We start from the raw sequence: 10,662 nt of genomic DNA on the forward strand, positions 1-10,662 counted from the left end.
GGGGGGAAGGGAGCCAGGCTGACGGGTGGGGGAGGGGCGACGGGGCCGGGCTGGGTGGGAGCCAGGGCTGGAGCCCCCCGGGGGGAGGGGACCTGGGGCTGTTCCCACGGGGGGGGCGGGGCGCTGGGTGTTACGTCACCTACACCGAGTGGGGGAGGGGGAGCCTCCCCTGGCAAAGGGGCGGGGACTTGCCCTGCGCCATGTGACCGGAAGTCCCGCCCTCGCTGTGGTTGGCTGCGGCCCGGATGGCGGAACCGAGGCCTCAGCGCGGCTGGTTCGTTTTCGGGTTCCGGGGCTTCGCGGAGCCTCGCGGCGGCGGGGCCCGGCGACTGGAGCCGGAGCCGGGCGGGATCCGCGTGGTGCGGCCCGCGTGGAGCTACACGGGCCTGGTGACGGGTGAGACCCGCGGGGGGGCCGCTCGGTACCAGCCCGGTACCCCCCCGGTACTGCCCCCCCCGCTCGGTACCAGCCCGGTACCCCCCTGCCCCGGTCCCCCCCCCCGCTCGGTACCAACCCGGTCCCCCCCTGCCCCGGTCCCCCCCCCGCTCGGTACCAGCCCGGTACCCCCCCGGTACTGCCCCCCCCTCCGGTACCAGCCCGGTACCCCCCCGTACCCCTCCCCGCTCGGTACCAGCCTGGTAGCGCCCCCCACCCTGGTACCCCCCCCCTCCGGTACCAGCCCGGGAGCCCCCCGTACCCCTCCCCGTTCGGTACCAGCCCGGTACCCCCCCGGTACTGCCCCCCCCCGCTCGGTACCAGCCCGGTACCCCCCCGGGTACTGCCCCCCTCCGCTCGGTACCAGCCAGGTACCCCCCCGTACCCCTCCCCGTTCGGTACCAGCCCGGTACCCCCCCGGTACTGCCCCCCCCCGCTCGGTACCAGCCCGGTACCCCCCTGCCCCGGTACCCCCCCCCGCTCGGTACCAACCCGGTCCCCCCCTGCCCCGGTCCCCCCCCCGCTCGGTACCAGCCCGGTACCCCCCCGGTACTGCCCCCCCCTCCGGTACCAGCCCGGTACCCCCCCGTACCCCTCCCCGCTCGGTACCAGCCTGGTAGCGCCCCCCACCCTGGTACCCCCCCCTCCGGTACCAGCCCGGTACCCCCCCGTACCCCTCCCCGCTCGGTACCAGCCTGGTAGCGCCCCCCACCCTGGTACCCCCCCCTCCGGTACCAGCCCGGGAGCCCCCCGTACCCCTCCCCGTTCGGTACCAGCCCGGTACCCCCCCGTACTGCCCCCCCCCGCTCGGTACCAGCCCGGTACTGCCCCCCTTCGCTCGGTACCAGCCAGGTACCCCCCCTGCTCGGTACCAACCCTGTAACTCCCACCCCGCTACCAATTCCCTCCACCCCCTCTCTGCTCCTTTCAGTGCTGCCCCCTGACTGCTCTCTCTGCAGGGCACGGCCGCTTGGTGCTGGGGGGGTGGCTGGCGGGGGCACTGCCTGGGCACTGCCAGGACCTGCTCCCCTCCGAGAGCCACGTGCTGCTGCTGCGTGGGACGGCGCTGGAGGCCTGGGCACGGGGCGCAAGGCTGTGTCAGGGGCCCTCCTGGCAGCAGCAGCTGCACCCAGGGGAGGCGGCCAGGCCCCTGCCCCTGGCCCCCTGTGGCTACATGATCCCGCGGCCGCCCTTCCTGTGCCCGCTGCCACCGGCGCTGCGGGCCCAGAAGCTGGTGCTGGGCCTTGAGCATGTGGTGCTGCTGGGCCAGGACGGTACCATCTACACCTGGGGCTGCGGCAGGTGGGTGTGGAAGGAGATGGGATGGTGGCTGGTCCCTATGGGGAGGGGAGGATACATGGGGCAGGGGTGGCTGGTCCCTACAGAGGGTTGGGCTGGTGGTGGCTGGTCCCTGTGGGGAGAGGGGAGGACACAGGGTCGGGGTGGTGGTGGCTGGTCCCTGTGGGGAAGAGGAGAGGCCAGAGGGTTGGGGTGGTGGTGGCTGGTCCCTGTGGGGAGGAGCAGCAAGGCAACGACATGGAGAACAGTGATATGCCCTGTCTCGTGTGTGTTTCCTGCAGACATGGGCAGCTGGGGCATGGGGGGCTGGAGCCTGCGTTGGAGCCCCGGCTCGTGGAGGCCTTGCATGGCGTGCCCATGGGGGACGTGGCAGCTGGAGGCTGGCATTCTGTCAGTGTCAGCGGTAAGGGCCATGGGGTGGAATGGCAGCTCCCCCCGCCTGTTCGTAGTGTCAGAGTGGGGGCTTGGTCAAGGGGGAGCACTGGTGCCAAAGGGGGCTTGGTCATGATATGGGAGAGGGAGTTGGTGCTATTTACACCCCTGCTCCTGGGGAATGCCCGGTTGAGCCAAAGTGCAGCATGCCCTGCCCAGCCTGAGCTACCTGAGTGGTTATGGTGGATTAGCTCCTGGGGGAGACTCGACAGATGGGGAGAGAAAGAGGCTCTACGACCCCTGCTGCTGGGCTGTGCAGAAATACCGTGTTCTTCACCACTGCGTCTCTCTTGCTCTCTCCCCAGAGGGAGGTGATCTCTATGTCTGGGGCTGGAATGAATCAGGGCAGCTGGCACTGCCTTCCAAAGCACTGGCAGAGAAAAGGGCACCAGCCACAGCCTCTGTCTCCCAGCATGAGGAACCCTGCCCAGGTGAGGAACCCTGCAAGGGGGCACAGGTTTGAAGGCTGCCCTTAGGCAGTTGGAAGTTAGCCCTGGCTGGTGGGCAGAAAGCGGAGGGTTAGAGAGCTGCTGGTGCCAGAAGCTGCTAGTGGCCTTTCCTGTGACTGTTCACAGGGGAGGCATTTGGGAACATTTCAGCAAAAGGCCTTTATTTAACCCCTGGAGGCCCCACACTTTTCACAGGGGTAGCTCTAGCCTGCTGCTCGCCACAGCCTGGTTGCTCTTGCATCTTGGAGGGTCAGACCCTCCCCAGCCCAAGAGAGTCCCTGTCTTCTTGCTCTCCAGCCACAGCACCTGAGGTGGATTTTGAATCTATTTTCTAGGAGAGGCAGAGCTGAAATTGGTCAATCACGAGGCAGCACTGGGTGCTGAAGCAGCTGACTTCATTTCAATCCAGGCCTTCCCTGCTTTGCTGGATCTACCTGAGGGGTCAGAGGTCAGCAAGGTCAGTTGTGGCTCCCGCCACACTGCTGCTGTGACCCGTAAGTCCAGGGGCTTGGGTCTGGTCAGTAAGGAGGGGAGTGAAGTGTTGATTGCAAAGCTGTGATGGCACTAAAGCCTTGTAACCTTCAGCAATTCCCACCTGGCCTGGAGAAGAAGGCTGAGGTTGTGTAAGGGGCCTGGATACTGGCTGCACTCCAGGCACTGGGGAAGGATGGGGACTTGGCTACAGGAGCGGGGCCTGGGCAGAGGTCACCACTGATGTATATTTATTAGCTTGCTTCACTCAACTGAAGGTGATGTTCCAGTGAGAAACCTCGGGAGGAAAGATGCCCTGAATTAACCACCCTGCCTCACGGGAGCTGTTTGAACTGACTGCCCCAGTGCAGGTCTGCGGCATTCAGCCCCATGGTCTGACTAAGTGCCTAAAGCAGCATGAGTAACATCCAGTATGTGCCAGGGTGAAGCATACACAGAAGAAGGTTCTGCTGTTCCCCAGTGTGGTTTGTTGGACAAGATGTGGCCCAAAAGGGGGGAGGGGGGGGAAGAGATTCTCTCTCCTGTGGCCCCCACAGCTGACTCTTGCTCTTTGCTTACAGGGACTGGGGAGCTCTACACCTGGGGCTGGGGTAAGTGAGGGCAGTGCACAGCTTTTCAGGCTTGTAAATGCTCCTACATCAGAAAAAAGGCTAAAAAAAGATGGTTACTCGCTTTGTAACTGTTGTTCTTCGAGATGTGTTGCTCATATCCATTCCAAACCCACCCTCCTTCCCCACCACTGGAGTAGCCGGCAAGAAGGAACTGAAGGGTGGCCGGGTCGGCTGGGGTATATATTCGGCGCCATAGCGGTGCCACGCCAGAGGGCACCCAGCCAGCCCGCCAGGTGTTGCTAGGGTAAAAATCTTCCGACTAACGTGCACGCGACGTGTGCATACCTAATTGGAATGGATATGAGCAACACATCTCGAAGAACAACAGTTACAAAGGTGAGTAACCGTCTTTTCTTCTTCGAGTGATTGCTCACATCCATTCCAGTTAGGTGACTCCCAAGCCTTACCCTAGGCGGTGGGGTTGGAGTGAGATGTTGCGGAACACAAAACTGCTGAGCCAAAGGCTGCATCGTCTCTGGACTGCTGAATCAATGCGTAGTGCAAGGCAAAGGTGTGAATGGAAGACCAGGTAGCAGCGCAACAGATTTCCTGGATGGGGACATGGGCCAGGAAAGTGGCAGACAAGGCTTGCGCCCACGTAGAATGGGCGGTGAGATGGCTAGCCGAAATGTGAGCCAATTCATAGCATGTTCAGATGCAGGATGTCACCCAAGCTGGAATTCTTTGGGAAGAGACCGGCATGCCTTTCATCCAGTCTGCCACGGCTACAAGGAGCTGGGGTGACCTTCGGAAGGGTTTGGTTCTCTCAATATAAACGGCGAGAGCCCTGCGGACATCCAAGGTATGTAGCTGTTGTTCCCGATGCAATGAATGCGGCTTCGGGAAAAAAAACTGGGAGAAACATGTCTTGATTAACATAGAAAACAGACACCACCTTAGGGAAGAATGCCAGGTGTGGTCGCGGCTGTACCTTGTCCTTGTGGAATACCGTATACGGGGGATCCACTGGCAAGGCTCGAAGCTCTGATACTCGTCTTGCTGAGGTGATAGTGACAAGGAAGGCTGTCTTCCAGGAGAAGTACAGCAGCGAGCAGGTGGCTAGAGGCTCGAAAGGGGAACCCATGACTTTGGCTAGCACCAGGTTGAGATCCCAGGTGGGGGTCGGGCATCTGACTTGGGGGTACAACCGCTCCAATTCCTTAAGGAACCTGGAAACTATGGGGTGAGAAAAGATTGAGCTGCCATTTTCCCGTGGGTGGAAGGCTGAAATAGCTGCGAGATGCACCCATATAGAAGAGACGGCCAGGCCCTGCTCTTTGAGGGACCATAGGTAATCCACGACAATGGGAACAGAAACCTGTCTGGGGATTAAGTTACTCTGAGCACACCAGTGGGAGAAACGCTTCCACTTGGCGAGATACGTCGTCCTCAGGGAAGGCTTCCTCCTGCCCACTAGCACCTGTTGTACCGAGACGGAACAATGCAATTCCGACTGGCTCAACCACGTAGCAGCCATGCTGTCAGATGAAGGGACTGCAGGTCCGGATGGTGAAGCCTGCAGAAGTCCTGTGTCATGAGGTCCGGCCAGAGTGGCAAGGGGATTGGGTCTGCCACAGAGAGGTCGAACAACAAGATGTACCAGTGTTGCCTCAGCCATGCTGGGGCAATGAGGATCAGATGGGTGCTGTCCCTGCGGAGTTTGAGTAGGACTCTGTGGATGAGCGGAAAGGCATAAAGTAGGTGCCTCTTCCACGGGATCAGAAATGCATCTGAGAGGGAGCCCGGGGAGCGTCCTTGGAAGGAGCAGAACACCTGGCATTTCCTGTTCTCTCGAAAGGCAAAGAGGTCTATGTGGGGAAAGCCCCACCTCCGGAAAACAGAATGGATAACGTCTGGGCGTATCGACCACTCGTGAGACAGGAAAGATCTGCTGAGGTGATCTGCCAGAGTGTTCTGGACTCCTGGGAGAAAAGACACTACCAAATCGACAGAGAGGGCTATGCAAAATTCCCAGAGGTGGATGGCTTCTAAACAGAGGAGAGAGGAGCGTGCTCCACCCTGCTTGTTTATGTAAAACATGGCCGTTGTGTTGTCTGTGAATTCTGATACACAATGGCCTTGGAGATGGTCCCGAAACACCTGGCAGACTAGACGGACTGCTCTCAGTTCCCTCACATTGATGTGCAGGGACAGCTCTTGGGGTGACCAGAGGCCTTGAGTGTGTCAACTCCCAAAATGGGCACCCCAACCCAGAGATGACGCATCTGTGGTTAGGGCTACTGAGGGTTGTGGTAGGTGGAAAGGCATCCCTGTGCAGACCAGAGAGGGGTCTAACCACCAAGTGAGGGAGTCAAGAACCTTCCTGGGGACAGTGAGCACAGAATCCAGACTGTCTCTGTGAGGACGGTATATTGACGCCAGCCAGGTTTGGAAGGGATGGAGACGTAGCCTCGCGTACTTGGTCACAAAGGTGCAGGCGGCCATGTGACCTACCAGGCCGAGGCAAAACCACACCGATGTTGTCAGAAAGGATTGAAGACTGTGAATTAATGAAGCCATTGCTTGAAAACGAGACCAGGGGAGGCAGGCTCTGGCCAAAGTAGAGTCCAGAACGGCTCCGATGAAGTCTATTCTCTGCGTGGGCATGAGAGTAGACGTTCCTGTGTTGATCATGAGACCTAAGCTGCTGAAGAGGTCTCTGACGATGCACAGGTGCTGCGGTACTTGTAAGCGAGAAGTCCCTTGAATAAGCCAATCATTGAGGTATGGGAAGACGTGTATTCGACGACACCGGAGGGAAGCAGCTGCTATAGCCATGCATTTGGTGAAGAACCTTGGAGCTGTAGAAAGGCCAAAGAGAAGTACCATGAACTGAAAGTGTTGGTGGTTGACCACAAAACGGAGGTACTGTCTGTGTGGTGGATAGATGGCGATGTGGAAATAAGCGTCCTTCATATCGAGGGCAGCTTACCAGTCTCCCGGATCCAGGGATGGGATGATGGTCCCCAGGGATACCATGCGGAACTTCAACTTTATCAGGAATTTCTTGAGTTCTCGCAGGTCTAGGATTGGTCGCAGACCTCCCTTTGCCTTGGGGATTAAAAAGTAATGGGAATAGAACCCCTTGCCCCTCATGTCTTTTGGCACCTCCAGCTTTAGGAGCGCCTGGACCTCTTGCCAGAGGAATTGCTCGTGAGAGGGGTCCCTGAAGAGTGATGGATAGGGAGGGTGGGAGGGAGGGGTTGACACAAACTGTAGATGGTATCCCGTTTCCACCGTGCGAAGGACCCAACAATTGGAGGTTAGTTGGGACCAGGCAGGGAGGAAATGGCAGAGGCGGTTGAAAAAAGAGGGAGAAGGATCCGGTAGGATAACTGGTGGTCCGTCCTTGGGCGTCCCATCAGAAGTTTTGCTTAGGCCCCGCTGGTGGTTTAGGAGGCACTTGACTTTGGGATCCTTGAGGGCCAGACTGTCTGCGCCGATGCCGCCTGGTAGCGTCCTGATGCTGCCTAGACTGGTTGTACGGGCGGTATGGGTGGGTCCGGAAGGACCTTTGCTGTCACTAGCGTGTGCATACCCAGCGAGCGCAAAATGACACGATTGTCCTTGAGGCTTTGCAGCCTGGGGTCGGTTTTGTCTGAGAAGAGGCCCTGTCCCTTGAAAGGTAAATCCTGAATGGTCTGCTGCAATTCAGGGGGAAGGCCTGAAGCCAGGAAATACGCCTCATCGTCACTCCGGTTGCTAAAGTTCTGGCCGCCGAGTCCGCGGCATCCAGAGAGACCTGGAGGGAGGTTCTTGCCACCTTTTTACCCTCTTCGAGCAGGGCCGTAAACTCTGGACGGGAGTCCTGGGGAAGAAGCTCCGTAAACTTCCCCACTGCCACCCAGATATTAAAATTGTATCGACTTAGGAGGGCCTAAGGATGGTTGATTTGCCACCCTAAGTTGAAGGCCCCAGCCGAGTATATTTTGCGGCCTAGGAGGTCCATGCATCTAGCCTCCTTCACCTTAGGAGCTGATGCTTGCTGGTCGTGATGCTCCTGTTCGTTCACTGATTGGACAACTAGAGAGCAGGGAGGTGGATGGGTGTAGAGGTATTCGTACCCCTTTGAGGGGACCATATATTTCCTCTCTACTCCCCTAGCTGTAGGTGGAATTTAAGCTGGGGATTGCCAAATGGTGTCCGCATTGGCTTGTATAGTGCGGATGAACGGGAGCACCACTATGGTAGGTGCATCAGCTGATAAGATGTCCACGACTGGGTCCTCTATCTCCTCCATCTGCAAATTCATATTGTTGGCCACCCGCCTCAGAAGGTCTCGATGGGCTCTGAGATCGATTGGCGGAGGGCCTGAGGAGGATGTTCCTGCTACTGCCTCATCAGGTGAGGAAGAGGAGGAGAGGCCCAGGACCAACGGGTCCTGGGGTGGGTCGTGTACAGGAGGAGCATCAGTTGGATCAGGTGGAACCTCTGTGCCCCCCGATGGAATTGGACCCTCATCCGTGCCCGTAGGGGGAGGGCGGCTCACTGTCGCCTCTGGTACCCAGTGTTCTGAGGGGGCCGAGCGTTGAGCCACGGACGGGGCACCTTGGGCCTGGTGGTATGCCCTGGTGTCCAGAGGGACCAGTGATGAGGCCCTTGTTCATGGCCTTGTCTCTCCGGATAGTGGCTGGGTCACCCTCCGGATGGTATGATGCACTTCCAGCCTGAGACGATACTGAAGTGTGTCTTGAAGGCCACGGTGGTGCCGAGAGGCCTTGTGAGGATGGCACCGTCCTGGACGCTTGATCTCGGAGTGGTGCCGCGATCGAGACCGGGACCTTCTACCGTAACGGTGCCCGGAGGTCAACTGGGATCTCGAGCCCCGTCGCCTGGAGCGACTGCGGGATACACAGTACCGAGATCAGTGCCGAGAGGCCAATTGGTACCGGGAGTATCTATCCGGTGAGCGTGATGCCGAGCGGCGCCACGAGTGCGACCGGTACCGCAATAGAGAGCGGTGCCGGGACTGCGAGCGGCGCCAGGATTGGGAGCGTCTCTCTGGCGGGTCGACGGACGGAGGCCTTACCAGGGCCGGCTTGCCGATGGATTGAATAACCCGCACCGGCGGTGCTGGGGGTTGAGGATACATCGGCTCCGTCATCGAAATGAGCTCCCTTGCCGTAGAGAAGGTCTCCGGCGTAGAAGGGAGAACAAGCTCAACCACAGCAGGAGGCGGGGAGCTGTCTGGCACCGGACTCAACCGCCCTTGTGGGACCGGAATCAACGGTGCCGTCCCAGGTGGAGCAGCTCTCTGCGGTGCCGCTGCAGAAGACAGTGCCCAGCAAATTGTCTTTGACGAGCGCTCCTTCTGGGAGGCTGAAGTTGTAGCAGCATGTCGTTTCCCAGTCGGGGAAAGGGAGCAGTGCTGAGGAGTCGGTGCCGAAGGCGCGCTCCTTACCGAGGCAGGCTGTTGGGCGCCGATGCTGCAGGAGTGAGTGCCCACTCCGTGAGGAGCTGCTTCAGTCGAAAGTCCTGCTCCTTCTTCGTCCTTGGTTTAAAGGACTTGTAAAGGCGGCACTTGTCAACAAGGTGGGATTCCCCACGGCACTTGAGGCAGGAGTCATGGGGATCCCCTATTGGCATCGGCTTCTGGCATGCGGAGCATGGTTTGAATCGCGGTGCCTTGGGCATAGGCCTGCACCGGGGCGGAGGAAAGGGGCTAATCCCCGCTCCCCCTTTACACTAACTATAAAACTAAGTTTTCAACTAGCAATAATTATGCCTTGGATTAACCTCATTGGCTATGATACTGCCACTGCACAAGAACACAAAAACTCAAACTATATACGCAGTGAGGAGTAGAGAACTACGAGTAGCTAGGGATGTGGAGGTCAGCAAAGCCACACTCCACAGTTCCAATGACCGACACAGGCGGTAAGAAGGAACTGAGGGGCGGTTGGGCCAGCAGGGGTATATATTTGGCACCATAGTGGCGCCACGCCAGGGGGTGCCCAGCCGGCCCACCGAGTGTTGCTAGGATACAAATCTTCTGATGAACGTGCACGTGGCGCACGCACACCTAATTGGAATCGATATGAGCAAGCACTCGAAGAACCAGTAGAGTCCTCCCAGGACCAAGTATGGCTCCAGCTGCTCAGGGCTCTGCATGAGAGAAGGCAGCCCCCTCCCTGGTGTGGGGCTGCAGAATTGCTGCTGCATGTTGTGGGGAAGAGCTGGCTGCACCTGCCTACTGAAAGCGGCTCTGTTTTTGTTGGCAGGCAAATACGGCCAACTTGGCCACAATGACACAGCCAGCTCTGACCAGCCACGCCAGGTTGGCTATTTCCCTGCAAATGGACTCACAGTGGAGGATGTGGTCTGTGGCCCATGGAACACTTATGTCGGTGCTGTGGAGAAATGAGAGCAGCTGAAAGGGTGGAGAAAGGCCCCACCTGTGGCACTGACCTGTACAGAGACTCAGCCACCCCTGGGCCTGGAGCCGAAGGTGATTTCCTTCACCGGGGTGCGTGTTCATGGTCAAGTGCCCCAGCCAGAGAACGCCAATTAATCAGCCTTCCTTGCTAAAAGGCTTGTGCATTTTTCCCCCAGCCCCACTGCTGCTGCCTCCTCTAAATGCTGCTGGGGGGTTGCAAAGGCACAGGGCCTCACGTAGGGTCTTGCAGGCAGACTGGCCTGAGGGAGTGGAAGTGAACTCAACACACACACAGTCAGGAGACAGTACACCTTGCTGCTGAATATATTTCCTCCAGAGCTGAGCTGTACACTTAGAAGGCACCATGAGTAACAAATTCATTCCACACTGTTCCCTCCTTACCAGCAAGGGGCACGGCCCAGGAGGTTAAAATAGGCACTAAACAAATGCCTGAGTAGTGAGATGCTTCCCCCGTGCTGCAGTCAAACCGTACCATGCAGTTCTCCTGTAATACTAACTAGCAGAGAGCTGCCTAGGACCCCTCACCCCCTGTGGAGAAGCGCTGGGT

At 58.8% G+C, this 10,662-nt stretch overlaps 1 protein-coding gene and 1 pseudogene across 4 annotated transcripts; one reads left to right on the plus strand and one right to left on the minus strand.

Annotated features, from left to right (window-relative positions):
- Nucleotides 1-173: 173 nt before the first annotated feature.
- RCCD1 (RCC1 domain containing 1) lies at nt 174-10,626 on the plus strand. Of its 4 annotated transcripts, none has more exons than XM_030576782.1 (7): nt 174-396; nt 1,395-1,737; nt 2,016-2,137; nt 2,472-2,597; nt 2,951-3,072; nt 3,668-3,697; nt 9,940-10,626. In XM_030576782.1, exons 1-7 carry the CDS (start codon nt 246-248, stop codon nt 10,090-10,092), a joined length of 1,047 nt encoding a protein of 348 aa, XP_030432642.1. In that variant the 5' UTR covers nt 174-245; the 3' UTR covers nt 10,093-10,626. The 4 variants fall into 4 exon arrangements, with proteins under 4 accessions (XP_030432642.1, XP_030432644.1, XP_030432641.1 ...); XM_030576781.1 differs by having other exon boundaries at nt 175-396; nt 2,951-3,109; XM_030576784.1 differs by lacking the exon at nt 3,668-3,697.
- LOC115659281 lies at nt 9,406-9,488 on the minus strand (annotated as a pseudogene).
- Nucleotides 10,627-10,662: the final 36 nt, after the last annotated feature.

This window comes from Gopherus evgoodei, chromosome 10 (genome assembly GCF_007399415.2).
Source record: "Gopherus evgoodei ecotype Sinaloan lineage chromosome 10, rGopEvg1_v1.p, whole genome shotgun sequence".
NCBI lineage: Eukaryota > Metazoa > Chordata > Testudines > Testudinidae > Gopherus > Gopherus evgoodei.

Bases quoted from the DNA above. Each gene is read 5' to 3' on its own strand.
- RCCD1 (XM_030576781.1), top strand. From the start codon at position 246: ATGGCGGAACCGAGGCCTCAGCGCGGCTGGTTCGTTTTCGGGTTCCGG. The intron at 397-1,394 runs GTGAGACCCGCG...CTCTCTCTGCAG, and splicing joins CTACACGGGCCTGGTGACGG to GGCACGGCCGCTTGGTGCTG. The intron at 3,698-9,939 runs GTAAGTGAGGGC...TTTTGTTGGCAG, and splicing joins GCTCTACACCTGGGGCTGGG to GCAAATACGGCCAACTTGGC.